The 16,934-nt window shown below is 43.9% G+C and overlaps 1 protein-coding gene across 4 annotated transcripts in view; it reads left to right on the top strand.

Moving 5' to 3' along the window:
• Window positions 1-703: 703 nt before the first annotated feature.
• The window catches only part of RCC1L (RCC1 like), a 54,091-nt gene continuing 37,860 nt past the window's right edge, over window positions 704-16,934 (top strand). For all 4 annotated transcript variants that reach the window (XM_046667037.1, XM_046667038.1, XM_046667036.1 and 1 more), the window contains exons 1-6: window positions 704-1,077; window positions 7,638-7,767; window positions 10,430-10,558; window positions 11,400-11,466; window positions 12,032-12,083; window positions 14,041-14,125. In XM_046667037.1, coding sequence (XP_046522993.1) covers window positions 754-1,077; window positions 7,638-7,767; window positions 10,430-10,558; window positions 11,400-11,466; window positions 12,032-12,083; window positions 14,041-14,125 — 787 coding nt within the window. In that variant the 5' untranslated portion in view covers window positions 704-753. The remainder of the gene's footprint in view (window positions 1,078-7,637; window positions 7,768-10,429; window positions 10,559-11,399; window positions 11,467-12,031; window positions 12,084-14,040; window positions 14,126-16,934) is intronic.

Genomic DNA, 16,934 nt, shown 5'->3' with positions numbered 1-16,934 from the left:
CTGGGCTTCTCTCCCTGGGGCAGCCCTAATTCATACCATAAAAAACATCCACCGGCTCATATAGTATGGCATGTAGGCCAGGCCACCTTGGGCATCTCTACCTGGGGTAGCCTTAATCTACATCAGAGGTAAGCTGGGGAGGAACATGCGTTGCGATGACAGCAGGGAAGCACGGCAGGGGTTTGGGCAGCAAGGACAACAGTAGGAGCTACCCTCTAGCTCACTGGGGCTGGAGCACGGACTGAGCGGCCTGGTAGCAGATGGCAGTCGGGAAAGGCCCCGACAAAATCAGGTAAGAAACGACAAGGGACAGTGGCAAAGGGAGGAAACAGGACAGGGGATGGCACTGCCCTGGAGTTTTGCAGGATAAGCTACCCTCGACTGTTCTCCCCGCTGATGCCCAGAAGCAAAGGGCCTCGCAAAAGAAAAGCGTCCTGCACCCAACGAGCCGGGCAGATGCTCGGGAAACGTGCGCTGCGCTCCCGCTGAGCTCAGGAGGAGCTGGAACTCCGAGGATGATCGCGCACTAGTCGGCAGGTCCAAGACCGGAACCCCTTGGTTCACTCGGCAGAATCCGAGTCCCCGGCTCCGCCCAGCCCAGCCCAGCCCTCCCGCCTCCCTGAACCATTGGCTGTCCTCAGCGCCTTGCCTTCAGCCAGTAGGAAACAGGCCGCCGGCGCATATGCCGGGGCGTGGGGTCAAGGGTCACGCAAGATGGCGGCGCCCAGAAGCCGCTGAGACGTGAAGCGGAGAATGGCGCTGACGGTGCTGGCGGCGGGGGCTCGGCTGGGGCGCCGGCTGAGCTGCCCGGGCCCTGGGCGAGGGCACTGGACGGCGGCCGGGCGCTCGCGGAGCCGGCGCGAGGCGGCGGAGGCCGAGGCGGCCGCTCCCGTGGTCCAGTACGTGGGCGAGCGCGCGGCCCGCGCCGACCGCATCTTCGTGTGGGGCTTCAGCTTCTCGGGGGCGCTCGGCGTGCCCACCTTCGTGCTGCCCGGCTCCGGGCCTACGCCCCGCGCCGGCTCGCGTCCGCGCCGCAGGATCCAGCCGGTGCCCTACCGCCTGGAGCTGGACCAGAAGGTGCGGACGGCCCCTCCCTCCCTGCGTTCCTCCCTCCGCCGCTCTTTCCTGGCCCCTCGGCCTCTTAGAGAAGCTGTGACGCTGGGGGGGTCAGACTCCGGGAGGACGCCCCTCGAGCGGCTGCAGGAGCCAAAGGGGAAGGCTGTAGGGGCGCAGCCCACAATGATGGAGCGACTGGTCCATCTGCACGTCACTCGGGGGTCAGGGTTGTCACCACAGTTGAGAGAGGAGAGGGAGGCTCAGAGAGGTCGAGGAACAGGTCCCAGGCCCCACAGCTGGTGGGAGGACGTACAGTGGGATCCGCGCTTCGGCCGTCTTGACTTGGAAGTTGTGATGTTAGGAAAGGCGAATGCAAAAGGCGAGGGACGTTGCCGGCCGCCTGGAGTCGGTGAAGAAGTGGAAAAGTTAAGTATTAAGTGGAGCAAATACAGGGATGAGAGAGGAGGGAGGAAGGGTCTAGACACGCTAGAGTGGTTGCGCAGGAGGCCTCTGAGTTGCCTTAGCATTGAAAAGATGGCAGCAAAGTACAGCTACCAGAGGGCAGCTTATCTCCAAAGGCAACGCTCAGAAGAGCAAAACTACGCTTAGCGCAGCTTTGTTACTGAACCAGGTTCATTTCCCCCGCCACACGATGATCAGACTCTCCGAGAGGATCGGTTTGCAAAGAGAAGGGATTTAATCACAAGGCGGCCAAGAGAGGAGGCAGGAGAATCACTTTCAGCCCTGCCTGCTTGAAAGTGGGGTCTCAGGGACATGGAATAAGGGGGCGGGGCGGTCTGAAGGACAGGAATAGATGATTGGAGTTAAGGAGAAGTGCGGTAGTTGATGATCTGCTCAAGGGTAGTCAAGCATCAGGCCTCTTCATAGGATGCATGTCACAAAATGGCCACATTACCGTGATCTGAGGGTGGAGTCTTTAGCTTCTTGATGTCAAAACAGGTCAGTTGTTTAGCATTTGCACAGGCCCAGTTGAGGGGTTGTTGGTCTGAACTGGCCTGAAATGGACAAGGGGGTCTTAATTCCTGAACAACAACAGCTCAGACATCTGTTGCCATGATGACCCAGGCACTGGGGAGGTGTTATCTTTAGGAACCTAGTGGGAGTTCCATAGTGTATTGCCAAAACAGCACAGTTAACAATGGGTGGGTAACCAACTAAAAGCTATAATTAGTAATTAAAAAAACCGAGCTACCAGCTACCTAATCATCAATGGCTGTTCACTGGTTTCAGGTTCTTGCTTGGGGATGGTTGTGGAAATCTTGGTGGTTGATGGCAGAGGAGCAGTTGTAACCAGTTTAGCTTCTGGCGTTTCTGTCAAGAGTAAGAAGTGATCTTTAACTGAAAAGGGGAGATCAATAGAAACGGAATTTGTGTTCTGGATGTAAGAGAGGTTGGGTTGTTTGACTTCTTAATATCGAGTTGTAAGGGTTATTATGTATTCTGGATAGAGGTCCTTTATCACATGTATGATATCTGCAAATATTTTCTGTTGGTAGGGCTTTTCTTTTTATTTTCTTAACAGGGGTCTTTGAAGAGCAAAAGTTTTTAATTTTAATGAAATTCAGTTGATGTGTTTTCCTTCTAAATTTCTATATGGTTGTTAGTGATATCCCCTCTTTCATTCCTGATTTTGGTAATTTGTACTTTCTCTCTTTTCCTTGGTCGGTCTAGCTAAAGACTTGTCAACTTTGTTAATCTCTTGAAAGAACCAAATTTTGGTTTAATACATCTTCTCTACTGACTTTCTGTTTTCTGTTTCATGGTTTTCTGCTTGAATTTTTACTATTCCCTTTCTTTGCTTTGGGTTTAGTCGCTCTTTCTAGTTTCTTAAGTTGGAAGGCTAGGCTATTGTTGAGGTCTTTTCTCTTTTGTAATGTAAGTGTTTAAAGCTACATTTAAAGCTTTAAAGTTTAGAGCTAAAGTTATAATTTTCTCTTTAAGCACTATTTAGCTGCAGCCCATGAGTTCTGATCCATTGTATTTCCTCTGTCTCCATTCACCTTCAAGTATTTTTTTCTGTTTTCTTTCTGATTTCTCCTTTGACCCATGAATTATTTAGAAGTGTTTAATTTCCAAATATTTATGGTTTTCCTGATTTCTTTATTTGTTGATTTCCAGTTTAACTGTGTTGTGGTTAGAGAACATGCTTTAATTTCAGTCCTTTTAAATGCATTGAGACTTTGTTTTATAGCCTAGCATATGGTCTGTCCTGGAGAATGTTCCATGTGTGCTTGAGAAGTATGTCTATTCTGCTGTTGTTTAGGTGGAGTGTTCTATAAGTATCAGGTCGAGTTAGTTGATAGTTTTTTGGTTAACCTATTGTTTCCTCCAGTTGTTATCCACCACCTCAGGTAACTTCACTGTTCATCATTAGCCTCTGATTGTTTTCAACAAACGTCCCTAGGGCTGTTTGCACTGGGGGACAACTGGGTCAAGTCGAGTAAATAGAGCCTTGTGAATGGAGTCTTGCAGGGAACCACCAGAGAGATCAAAGAGAATTCTCTGGGAATGGGGCTTTGAAGTTGCTCCAGTCCCATCCTGCCTCATCCAGTGGCTGCCAGACTGCTGGTTTTCACTGTAATTGTGAGCTGTTGGTTTTCAGGGTTGCCGCAGAGCTGAGAAGAGGTGGATGGGAATAGGTCAATTTAACATGCAGCAAAGCTTCCTGTTCTTACTGTGATTTAGCTGCTTTCTTGAGTAGACATTCCCCAGATTGCTTCACATCTTTGGTTCATTGCCAGAGTTTTGAAAAAGTTGATTTTGACAATGTTTGCCAGCATTCTTGTTGCTCCACCATTTTCACTGATGTCACTCAATGTCCTTTTACTGTAATTACCGATGTGATTGGATCACATCTACCATTTTAATCTTTGTTTCTGTATGTCTTTTTTGTTTCTCGGTTCTTCCTTTGCTGCCTTCTTTTGTGTTAAATAGGTATTTTTCTAGTGGACCCTTTTAATTCCTTTGTTGTATGTTTTACTATATTTCTTGAGTTTTTTTTTTCTTTTTTTTAGTAGTTGCTGTTGGGATTACAATGTGTGTTAGTTTATCACAATCTACTTTAGGTCAATAGTGACCTAATCTTGAGGAAGCTATAGCAACTGTTTTCCAACATAGCTCCATTTCCTCCTCTCTCCCTTGTGTGGTTATTGTGATATATGTTGCATCTTTATATATTTTAAGCCCAACAATTTATAATTATTATTTTATGCAGTTGTCTTTTAAATCTCTTAAGGGATTAAGGAAGAAAAATATATTTATGCAGTGTTTTATATTTACCTTTGTAATTACTTTCACTTTCTTCTTGTGATTTTTGGTTACCGTCTGCTGTCATTTCCTTTCAGCCTGAAGAATGTCTTTAGTTCTTGTTAAGACAGGTCTGCTAGCAGTGAATTCTCTCAGTCTTTATTGGGGAATGAATTAATGCTCTGTTGACAGTTTTTGCCTTTCATTGCTTTGAATATGTCATTCTACTGGTTTCTGGCCTCCATAGTTTCTGATGAGAATTTAGCTGTTAATCTTATTGTTGTTGCCTTGTACTTGATGAGTCCATTTTCTTTTGATGCTTTTAAGATTTTGTCTTTCAACAATTTTAACAGTGATTTGTTGAGCAGCTTTGATCTGTAGATTTATGTTTTTCATAAAATTTGGTAAATTTTCTGCCAATATTTCTGTATTTTTTTCTACCTCTTTCTCTCTTGCCCTTCTGTGACTCCCATTTCATAAATGTTAATACGCTTGATACTGTGTCACAGGTCTCTGAGGCACTGTTCATTTTCTTTTTCAATTTTTTTTTTTCCTGTTCTTCAGAGTGAATAATTTCTGGAGATAGTTCTTCAAGTTAACTGATTCTTCTTTCTGCCATCTCAAATCTGCTGTTGATTCTATAAGTGAATTCTTCATCTTGTTATTGTACTTTACAACTCTATAATTTCTATTTAGGTTTTTTTTTGTTTGTTTGTTTGGTGAGGAAGATTGTCCCTGGGCAAACATCTGTTCCAATCTTCCTCTATTTTGTATGTGAGATGCCTCCACATCATGGCTTGATGAGCGGTGTGTAGGTCTGTGCCCAGGATCTGACCCCCTGAACCCTGGGACCCCAAAGCAGAGTGCAGGAACTTAAGCACTATGCCACTGGGCCAGCCCGTCCATTTCGGTTTTTGATGTTTTTATTTGTGAATTCAGTGTCCATATTTGTAAAGTCATTGTCATGATGTTTTCATTTAGTTTTTTGAACATGGTTTTAAAATATTCCTTAAACAATAGTTCATTAAAGTCTGATAAATCCAACATCTGGGTCTACTTCTTGTCAGTTTCTGTTAGCTGCTTTTTCCCCTCAGTATAGGTCACGTTTTTATTTCTTTTCATGTCTTGTACTTTTTTGTTAAAAACTGGAACTTTAGATGATATTTTATAAAACTTTGGATTCTGATATCTTTCCCTCTGAGTTTCTTCTTTAGTAACATTTGTAGACTTAATCTATGGAGAATCTGTCTCCCCTTCTGTGCATGGTCACTGATGTCTTTGCTCAGATTTCTGTTTTGTCCTCCTCCCTCTTTTGTTTTTTTCAGCCTGGCTTCTTGATGGTTGCCTGCTATCTGCATACCTTTGTGGTCAGCCGATGATTTGGGCAGAGGTTGTGCTCAAACACCTTGAGCTTGTAGGGTTTCTACCCTTTGCCTTTGATTCTGTGTGTAGGTTGGAACCACATCAAAGTTTTGCCTGTTCTCAAGTCTTGGCTTAGCTTCCCACTGGGTGCTCAGGGCTCCTCTGTTCATTTGTGCAGTTTCCCAGTCAGCCATGGATGTGTGCAGAGCCTTCGATGGCTCTCTCATTTCTAGTATCCTCCCATTAAATTTCTGGCTGTCCTCTTGCCCCAATCAGGATTGCAACCTGAGTTGTGGATTTTCCTTGTTTGTTTCCTACTGTGTTTGCTGCTGGGCCTGAGCTTTTCACCCTCCACCCCAAATTAACTCAGTTCTTTCTGGCAACGAAGCTGATGGTTTTCACGGCCAGCCAGACCCTTTTCAACCTTCTGTGCTACCTGAACTGGGGTGGACGGAACAGCACAAGACAAGAAGTCTGTAGACTCCTGCTATTCTTACCTGTAATTCTAGCAGCCTTCATGAATAATTTATCAGTTTATTTCCCTTGATTGGTTTTTTGAGCCCTGGAATGCTTGTTTTTTTTTTTTCTTTCAGTTTTGTCCATTTTTTTACTTACTTTTTGGTGAGAGGTTCACTAACATCTTCATTCCACTGTAGTTAGAAGTCCTCTCCTGGTGCATTATTATAACAAACATTACTTAATGCTGACTCTGTGTCAGGTATTCTTCAAAGCCTTTTCACCTACTAGTAGATTTATTAATACAGCAGGTCCACACCAAATATTTGGTGAATGTTGAATAGACAGCTACCACAAACAATGAAAATAATCGTAGTGTGCTGTGCCTCACCTCTGAAGTCATTTCTTTTCTGTGTTTCCTGTCCTGTGGTCAGGGGCTGGCTCTTGCCTCCCCAGTGGGCCATTTCTTTGGAGCTGGAGCCATTCCAGAAGGCCATAGAACTGAGGCTTTTTGATGAACGCAAGGGTGCATGTGTATATGTGCCCTGTGAATGTTAGGAGAGAAAATACCACAAGGCAAAAGGTGGATATATCACTTTGGGGTGACTTAATTAAACAAGTCATCATCAAATCAAGTTTAAAGGAAATATTTAGCTAGCTTTCTTCAAGAAATGCTGAAACTAAAAGAGATTTCCTCATGTTTGTTCATTATCAGTGATAAGCTGGCGTTTTCCTTGGGATAAGGTTAGATCTACGTGTAGTCTCTGAGATCAGCTGCAGAGGCCTGTGATAAACTGTTTACAGCCAAGAGAGAGTGGGGGCTCTTTAGAGTGACTGTATATTTTGTCATCCAGTTTGTTTGAGAGCAAAGGTCAAGACGTCAAGTGTAAACCAGGACTATCCCAGGAGGTGGTCACTGGGTTCATGGGAACAGGGTTGACTCTAAAGCCTGCTGCCTTTGGTTTGCTTCAGCCCCACTTGAAGCCTGAGTTTCCTCATGTGGTCAGTGAAGGTGACATTGATAACAGTGCGGGTGAAACACCCAACAAAGTCACTGGGCTGTTAATGTGTTATGTTCACTGTAGCTGTAGTATGAATTCTTCTTCATGGCAGGGTTGAGAGTGTCACAGTGCAGCATCAGGGTCCAGAGCGTGCACTCTGGAATCAGACAGCCCCTACTTATTAGCTGTGTGACTGTATTAGGTGAGTTACTTAGTCTCTAGGAGCCTCAGTTTTCTCCTCTACCGGATACTTCTCCAACTACCGCCTATAATAATAGTGAGTATGTGACATCGCTCTTAAGTGAGGTGCTATTTACTGTAGGGGCTTTGGCTCTGTTAATTCATTTAGTCCTCACAACAACCCCCTAAGAGAGACACTATTATGAGCTCCATTTCACATAGAGGGGAACAGACACAGAGAGGTTAAGCAGTCTATCTCAGGTCACACTGCTGGTATCACAAATCAGTTAATGCTTCATGGCAACTCTTTTTCAGATTTCATCAGCTGCCTGTGGCTATGGATTCACACTGTTGTCCTCTAAAACCAAGGATGTGACGAAAGTTTGGGGAATGGGCCTCAACAAAGATTCTCAGCTTGGATTTCACAGGAGCCGGAAAGATCACAGTGAGTGCTCTCCCCTTGGCTTCATCCGTTGTTACTGGGCTGAGAAAACTCCCTCTGACTTTTGAGAGTAGGATGACATGAGCCAAACCATAACAACAACATAGATGGAGTCTTTAAAGACATATTTGACACCATCTGGAACAGATTATTTTTCAGCCTGTTTGGTGACAACATCGAACCTTTAGGCAAAAGGGCATTTGCTGGTAAGTAAAGATGTTGTTTTTTGGCCCCAAAGAGGTGACCTTTCTTTCCTAGCTTGGAGATACCTTGAAACACTCTACAGTGCCTAGAATTAGTCTGGGGAAAAAATTCAACTAAATCCTTAAGATGGAACTTTACTCCAAATATTTAGAACTTGGATTGTAAAAATGTTAGAAATGATTTGTGATGGCATTTTAAAAAGTAGTCATTAGTCAAGCAGTATTATAAGTACAATAGGGAACATTTTTTAGAATAAAGGAGAAATTACCCAGAAGTACATACTGGACAAACCTTTCTTTTCATTTTTTTTGGTTCTCTCATTTGTATGCAAATTTATTTTTAAATATAATTTTGATCATAGCATATATTTTGTTTTCTGCCATTTTTGAATAATTTCATCAGGATTCTTGTTTAGTTACTATTGAAGTCATTATTAGCTATAAGAAGCCACATTACATTTCTTTATACCTTTTTCTTTTGCTGAGGATGATTTGCCCTGAGCTAACATCTGTTGCCAAGCTTCTTTTTTTGCTTGAGAAAGGTTCACCCTGAGCTAACATCTGTGCTAGTTCTCCTCTACTTTGTATGTGGGTCACCACCATAGCATGGCTGATGAGTGGTGTAGGTCTGCACCTGGGATCCAAATGTGTGAACCCAGGCTGCCGAAGTGCAGTGCGCCAGACTTAACCCCTTTGCTAATGGGCCAGCCCCCTCTTTATACCTTTTAATGCAAGCAATTGGAAGCATGTACAGAAATGGACAGAGTCTGGTAATGCATCCCGCGGACCGTCACCAGCTTCAGCTATCATCAGCTCATGATGGTCTTGTTTTACACATTTCACCCGCCTTCGCCCTTGAGAAATTTGGAGCAAATCCTAACATTATTGATTTGGTTTGTAAATATTTCAGTACATATCTAAAAAAATAAGGACTCTAAAAAAACCATGAATACAACATCATTATCACACTTAAAAATAATTAATATAATCCCTTAATATCATCAAACAGCCAGTTAGTGTCCAAGTTGCCAGTTATCTCATAAACGTCATTAGATTTTTATTTTACTTTTAAAATTTGTTTGAATTAACATCCATGTAAGGTCCAGACATTGCAATGGGTTGATAAGACTTTTAAAAGTCTTTTAAGTCTATTTTAATCTTTTTTCCTTGAAATTTATTGAAGAAATCACATTGTTTATTCTATAGAATTTTCCAGTCTGGAGTTTGCATCTCTGTGGTGCCAGTTGACATGATCCTCTGTTCTCTGTATTTTCTGTCAATTGCTAGTTGGACCTACAGCCAGATTCCCTTTCAATGTTATGTGTTTACTACTTTCTAGGCTCTTAGGGGTCTATGCAGGTAGTAATGAGGGATGTGAGTGACTTTTCAGTATTTTAAGGTATTACCTAGTTTCACCTAATGAGGCTCTGTAAGCTAACATCATTGTCTAGTTTCTTTGATTTTGCCTAGAATCACATCATCTCATTGTGAAAAGGCAGTTATTCTATGCTTATCGAAAGCTCTGTCTGAAAATCACATCAGTCACTGATGAATACTAGTAGGTGAGTGTATTATTAAAACGGTGATAATGCCATTTATTTGGTAGACAAAATCTTTTTAAACATGGGGATCATGGGAGAAAATAGGGGATCAATAGTGGGGAGTAGGTTGAGAACCAGTGTATTTGCAGATCTTCTCAACTCCAGCCTCCATTGTAACTATTTGAAAGCTCGTTGATTAAAACCTGCAAGAGGAATTCCCTACATACACCAATCTGGCCTCTCCAGTAGGACTGTAAAGAACAATAAGCTTCTTCTTTAGAGTGACTTCTACAAAACCTTCCCCCTTACTTGCTTATTTAAATATTAAAATTTTCTGTTTTGAATGGATAACATATTTGTATAACATTTCATTTCAGAATCCTGATGGCAGAGCAGAGCATATAATGAAAAGTCTGCTTCCCATCTCTGTGCTCCCAGCATCATGGTTTTTCCTCCCTGTAGACAACCTGTACTAACAGTTTCCAGTTTATTCTTCTAGAGAGATTTAATGCATTTACAAGCGAATGTGTCTATGTATTCTTTTTGCTTCCTTTTAATATAAGTGGTATCATATGAGAGATGCTGTTTTCATCTTCCCGAGAAATCTTAGTATTGCAAAAAGAAAATGCTTTTACTTTCCTGAAAAATTCAAATTGTATTAAATGACATTTGAAGAGCTTTCTTTAATAAGACTAAGGATGCTTTTCAATAACCCAGTGTGTATTGGAGGCAGTGTGGTACAGTGGGCTGAGAGTTGGGGACCGGGTTTCTAGTCTTCGCTCTGCTCTAACTTTTGTGCCTTGGGTAAGTCATTCTGATCTCTGACTGCGTAACAATGTGGAGGTTGGACAGTATGACCTTTAATGTTACAAATGCAATGATCCTCCATCAGTGCACTGACCCTGGTTGTGTTTGTTTCAGTGAGGGGATACGAGTATGTTTTGGAGCCCTCGCCCATCCCACTGCCTCTGGACAGACCTCAGGAGACACGGGTGCTACAAGTCTCCTGCGGCAGAGCCCACTCTCTCATCCTGACAGACAGCGAAGGAGGTGAATTGACCTGTTCAAGACTGAGGGAGGGTCGGGGAACCGCTTTCTTGCCATTGGGCCTGAAGTGGCTTGTTTTATTGAGCCCCATCTGATTTGTGGAGCTGTTGGCATTTCCCGAGCAAACCAGTAGGATGGCTCCAGAGAGCTGTAGGGGCAGACCTTCCTCTTATGTTTGCTGCTCTCTGTGGCTCTTGGGAAATCTCAGGTATTCATAAACGTGACAGCGCACACCAGGCAGCCTCATCAAGGCCTCCCGCTCCCTTTGTCGTCAAGTCGCTGAGCCAGGCTGCGTGTGTAGACAGCTTTTCTCTTGTACATTTGCTAACACTCCTTCCGCATGGCAGGGCTTTCAGAGTCCAGGCTCATGGGTAACCCCGAGGCTCTCCAGAGGAGTGGTTGTTTCCAGGGAAGGGCAAGTTGGCTAAATTTTTCAAATTTCATTTTCTGTCTGAGTGTGCTTTGTAGGAAAATGCGAAGGTGGTGTTTACGAACTCTTTCAAGAGGGGACTTGGCATCGAGGGCAGCCTGGTGACAGGTCCAGGGAGTGGGACTGCTAAGGCCTTTCACAAGAGGTGCTCATCTCATCACATGGAATTCCTGAGAGGCGGAACTAGGGCCCTGAGATGAGACAGAGGGACAGAAGAGGGGGCCAGGCTGTTGCAGCAGACCCCAACTTGCCTGGGAGTATGCCTGTGCTGGTGGGGAATGTTGGAGAAAGAAACCCAGTGGCAGTTGGGTGAGCAGGAGGACTAGGATCACTTTATAGATGCCCTTCCAGTCCTGACTTTCTAGCATATCCTGAACCTGCAGGATTGATTTCATTGGTGGTGTTATTCTTTAGTCTTCAGCCTGGGAAACAACTCTTATGGACAATGTGGAAGGAAGGTGGTTGAAAATGAAATTTACAGGTGAGTTCCCACAAGGACTACCCCTCCCCCAAATTGTGTTGAGCAGTAAACATTTCTGGGGTGATTACTATGTGATAGACCCACAAAGCAGTAAAAGGCAAGGTTCCTCTTGCCTGCGAGGAGCACTGAGTGCTCCCTGGAGAGCTATGGAGAGTGCTGTTCCATTGCAGGGTGAGCTCCATACTTCAGCCTGGTGGGAGGGAGGGCGCCTGAGTGTTGGTGCCTGGAACTTCTTTGAACTTTTTACTCTTAAGCAAATTGATTAACTTTAAGAATTCCTCTGTTTCAGTCCTATTTATTTTAGTCTTTGGAAACATTTTCCTCTGCTTCCTCGCATTGTTCTGCTGGGTCTAAACACCGGTCTCAACTCTGGCACCGTAGTAAAATCACCACAGGATTTTGTTTGTTTTACTTTCACACCTGGGTCTAACTCTGCCTTTTATTTGACCTCGAGGGTTTCCCTAGCAGTTCCTGTGTGCGTAGGGGTGATAGGGAGGGGCCAGAAGCCCACAGTGCTCACCGTGACCATATCTCTTGCTTTTCCCCAAATTGCTCCTGGCTGTAGCGAAAGTCACAAAGTCCACAGAATGCGGGACTTCGATGGACAGGTGGTCCAGGTAAGTGGCGTGGGCTGAGAGACACCAGTTCTGCCCCCTGGGGCACTTTTTAAAGGGTGAAAGTTGGGTGGACTGATGGCAGATTTGTTAGGGTGACTTTCTGAATTAATAAATTATTTTAGTAAAAATTATTGCCTGCTTTCTATAGGCCAGGATGTACAGTAGATAATGGGGTACAAAATTTAATAAGGTTTAGGGAATGACACCTAGTGGGAGAGACAGGTTAAAGTTAGCTGTACCGCACCACACCGTGTGTTCTAGGCTGGCTTTATCTTGCTCACCATTTTATTCCCATTCCTGGGGCAGTGCCTGGCACATGGTAGGTACCTATAGTCAGTACTTAAAGACACAAATGAATGCATAAAGAAAGTGCTATAAGAGTACAAAAAGGGGAATTGTTAAGTCCCAAGGGTGGAATGGAAGGGAGAGAAGCCATCATGGAGGGGGTGGCAGCAGAATTTACCAGATAGACCTGGGATGGGTGGTAGGAAAGGGACAGACCAGGGATGGGTGGTAGGAAAGGTTCCATGGCGGAGGGGAGGGGCAGGGGGAGGCTTTAACTGCTGAGAGCCTGAGGGGCGGCTGGAGTTTGCTGTGCTTCCAGGGGAGCGGTGTGGGAGAGGCTGGAGGACAGGTGGAAAGTGAGCGATGCAGGGTTTTGGAGAGTTGGAGGAGGTGATGAAGGCCACTTGGAAAGCCATGGGGAGACATAAGGAGAATTGACTGGATTGGGGGCTTGATTAGATGGACAAGCAGTGAGCTAGAAGGAGTGGAGCATGACCCCACAGGCAAATGAGTGGCTGCTGATGTTTTCAACCCAGATTAGGGAGAACCAGAGGAGGAGCAGGTTTGGGTTGGGGGCGGGGGAGGCGTGGAGGAGGTAGAGAGTGACTTTGCTTTTAAAGTTGCAGTAGAGTGTAGTGCTCCTTGCACAGGCTTCAAAGTCACCAGGATGTGAGTTCAAGTTGCTGCTTCTCTGCATATAAACTAGATGACTTTGAGCAAGTTACCAACCTTCTCTGACATTCAGTTTCTTATTAGGTGATCTTGGTTATTAACTTAGCACAGGACATGGCATAACAAGGGTATTTTTCATTAGGCTGTTGGAAAAGTAGGTTTGGAACTCAGTAGAGTTCTTGGGACTGGAGATAAAAGTGTAAAAGTGACAGCAAAAGGCTCGGGAATGAATGCAGCCTCCCAGGGGAGTTTGAAGAGTGGGAAGAGAAGAGGGCAGAAGACAGATCTTGGAGAAGGATTCCAGCACTGAAGGATATGAACCAGAGGCTCAGCTAATGACAAAGATTAAAAGCTATTAGAGGGGCCGGCCCCATGGCCGAGTGATTAAGTTCTCGTGCTCTGCTTCGGCGGCCCAGGGTTTACTGTTCAGATCCTGGGCACGGGCATGGCACTGGTCATCGGGCCATGCTGAGGTGGCATCCCACATAGCATAACTAGAAGGACCGACAACTAGAATATACAACCATATACTGGGGGGCTTCGGGGAGAAGACGAAGAATAAAGAAGAAAAAATTGGCAACAGATGTTAGCTCAGGTGCCTAAAAAAAAAAATGCAGGGCGGGGATAAAATCCACATAAGTCTTGTTTAAAAAAAAAGCTATTAGAGAAGCAGAAGAAAGGGATGGGAAAGAGAAAGGCTTATGGAGGAGGGAGTGGTTCCTCAGGGATGGAGTGGGATGGAGGAGATCTTGGGTTTGCTCCTTAGTATATCTGGCACTTTCCTTTAGCAAGAGCACTTTCTGTGCAGTGGGACAGAAGCCAGGCTGCAGTGGATTGAGAAAGAATCCGATGTGGAGGCTGTGTGGGGCAGCCTGCCTGAACCCAGCCCCCTCGGGGTTCAGGAGCAGTAGGGAATGCTACTGTGCTTTGGGTCCATTGACGAGGACACTGGGCTTCCAAGGATTTCTTCTCATCAACCTCCCACCTGTTTGTCTGATAGGTCGCCTGTGGTCAGGACCATAGTCTGTTCCTAACGGATAAAGGAGAAGTCTATTCTTGTGGATGGGGCGCAGATGGACAAACAGGTAGTGGACCTTTCATCCCTTGGGATGGTGCTGTATACAGCTGTGAGCTGCAGAGCTCTCGGGATAGAACCTCCTGCCTTGCTTTGACTCTTGCCTCTCTTATCACTTCCTCGGGGCAGTGTTCTGTTTGTCCCTTCCCCATCCCCTCACTCTGACTCCCCTGAACAAACTGATTGGATGGAGGAACAAGTGAGGGAGTGGATGGAGGATTAGAGCTGCCCCTCAACAAAGGGGTTCTGTCTTTCTCTCTGGAGAGACAGGAAACTGTGAGGCTTTTAAAGAAGAAACAAGGGCCACCTAAAAGGAGCTCGATTTTAGCTGATTTGAGAAGAACATGATTAAGGGAGGGAGGAATAAGGGAAAGGCTTTATCAACCTTGTGTATTTATAATCTTTTTGTTTCTGATATTTATCTGAAGGGAAGGCCTTTGAATTTAAGATTTCAATCTTATATAAATCCTCAGTAATCCTACCACCACCTCAAATCATCTTGGTTCATTGTCTCATGTTTTCTTCTATCCTTGTTCCTGTGTACATCGTTTATATTGTAACATAGTATAGGTATGACTTTATATGCCTGTTTTATCATTTAAATTTACATAAAACATTTTTCCATGTTGATACAATCAATTTTCACAGTTACCGTTGTTAATATTTGTATGATATAGCATCAAATTAATTTACCATAAGGCAATTAAGCACTTAATCATTTTATCAAATAATTACTTATCATTACCCTGTTGGCAGAGGGCATCCTTTTTTGGGGTGGGGTGCAGTGGCAATTGGAGATGTTGAGACATTTATCATATGTACATATATAGCTTTTTCTTCCTTTTGGGTTATTGCCCTAGAATAAATCCCAGGAGTGGATCAGAGGATTGGGGTATTTTTATTGTTGTCAGAACTCCTTGTTAAATTGCTTTCCAGAAGTTTTACCAGTTTATACTGCCAGCAGCAATGGGTAGAAGTACCACTTTAATCATATCCTTACGTGCAATGAATATTGTCAATTTAAATGTGCTACATTTCATTACTGTGCTAGTTTTTTATATGGGCTTTTCTTTAGTAACTATAAAGTTGAAGCTTCTCTTTATTTTTAAAATGTTGTTGAATAAGTAATAAAATTGTTGATATATTCTCACAGCAGAGACAGAAATGAGGTAAAAAGTAGAAGTCCCACTAGCTGGAGATAACCATGCTAAACACTTGCCTAGTGCCGTTCCAGAAACTTGCCGTCACATGCTACCCCTCCTTCCTGCCCTTTCTTGCCAGGCTCTGACTCCAGCCCTGCGGCCCTGCACTCAGTTCCTGGAGTGAGCCCTCCTCTTGGCTGCCATAGGGCCTTTGCACATGCCATCCCCTTAGCCTGGAACGCTCTTCTTTGCCCCCCTTATCATCTTCTAGGCCTCAGCTCAGGTGTCATCTCTTCAGTGAAGGCTTCCCTGACCATTCTCTCTAACCCAGTGTTTCTTCTCCTTGTGGTTTCTGTCTCAGCATCCTGTTCCTTTCTTTCATCATCCTTCAACAAGTTGAATCGCTTTTTTTCAAAATCTTTTTGATCATATAAACATTGTGGGGGTATATAAAAGATGATGTGTATCCCCAAATTGATCTTCAGTGCAATCCCTATCCAAATTCCAACTGCCTTATTTGCAGAAATGGGCAAACTGATCCTAAAGTTCCTATTGAATTGCAAGGAACCACACATAGCCAAAAAAAGTTTGAAAAAGAACAAAGTTGGAGGACTCACTTTCTGATTTCAAATCTTACTACAGAGCTACAATAACCAAAACAGTGTGGTACTGGTGTGAGAATAGACATAGATCAATAGAATAGAATTGAGAGTGCAGATGTAAACCCATACATCTGTGATCCATTATTTTTTTTTATTGAGGTATAATTGATGTTTAACATTCTATTAGTTTCAGTTATATGGCATAATGATTTGGTGTTTGCATATAATTCTGAAGTGATCACCACAGTAACTCTGGTCAACATTGTCACCATACCTAGTTGTAGAATTTTTTTTTCTCATGATGATAACTTTTTCAGATTTACTCTTTTAGTACCTTTTTTTTTAAGATTGGCACCTGAGCTAGCATCTGTTGCCAGTCTTCTTTTGTCTTCCTTCTTCTTCTCCCCAAAGTCCCCCAGTACATAGTTGTATATTCTAGTTGTCGGTCCTTCTAGTTATACTATGTGGGACGCCACCTCAGCATGGCCTGATGAGTGGTGCCACATCCACACCCAGGATCTGAACTGGCGAAACCCTGGGCTGCTGAAGCAGAGCGCACCAACTTAAGCACTAGGCCATGGGACCAGCCCCCTTAATAACTATTGAATATGTAATACAGTATTATTAACTCTAGTCACCATGCTGTACATTACATCCTCATGACTTACTTATTGTATAACTGGAAGTTTGTACCTTTTGGCTCCCCATTTCATTTCACCCATTTCACCTACCCCTTACTCCCCACCTTTGGCAACCACCAATCTGTTCTCAGAATCTATGAGATTTCTTTTTTTTTTTTTTAAGATTCCTCATATAAGTGAGATCATACAGTATTTATCTTTCTCTGTCTGACTTATTTCACTTAGCCAAATGCCCTAAAGGTATATATCCATGTTGTTGCAAATGGCAAGATTTCATTCTTTTTTGACTGAATAGTATTCCCTTGTATATATGGGCCACTTTTCTTTTTATATGATCCATTATTTTTGACAAGAGTAGTAACACCATTCAGTAAGGAAAGAATCGTTTTTTCCACAAATGGGGCTGGGACAACTGGATGTCCACCTGCAAAAGA

Source organism: Equus quagga, chromosome 7 (assembly GCF_021613505.1).
Source record: "Equus quagga isolate Etosha38 chromosome 7, UCLA_HA_Equagga_1.0, whole genome shotgun sequence".
NCBI classification, from domain to species: domain Eukaryota; kingdom Metazoa; phylum Chordata; class Mammalia; order Perissodactyla; family Equidae; genus Equus; species Equus quagga.
The sequence above is the reverse complement of the archived record's forward strand: the minus strand, read 5'-3'. Positions and strand labels throughout refer to the sequence as shown.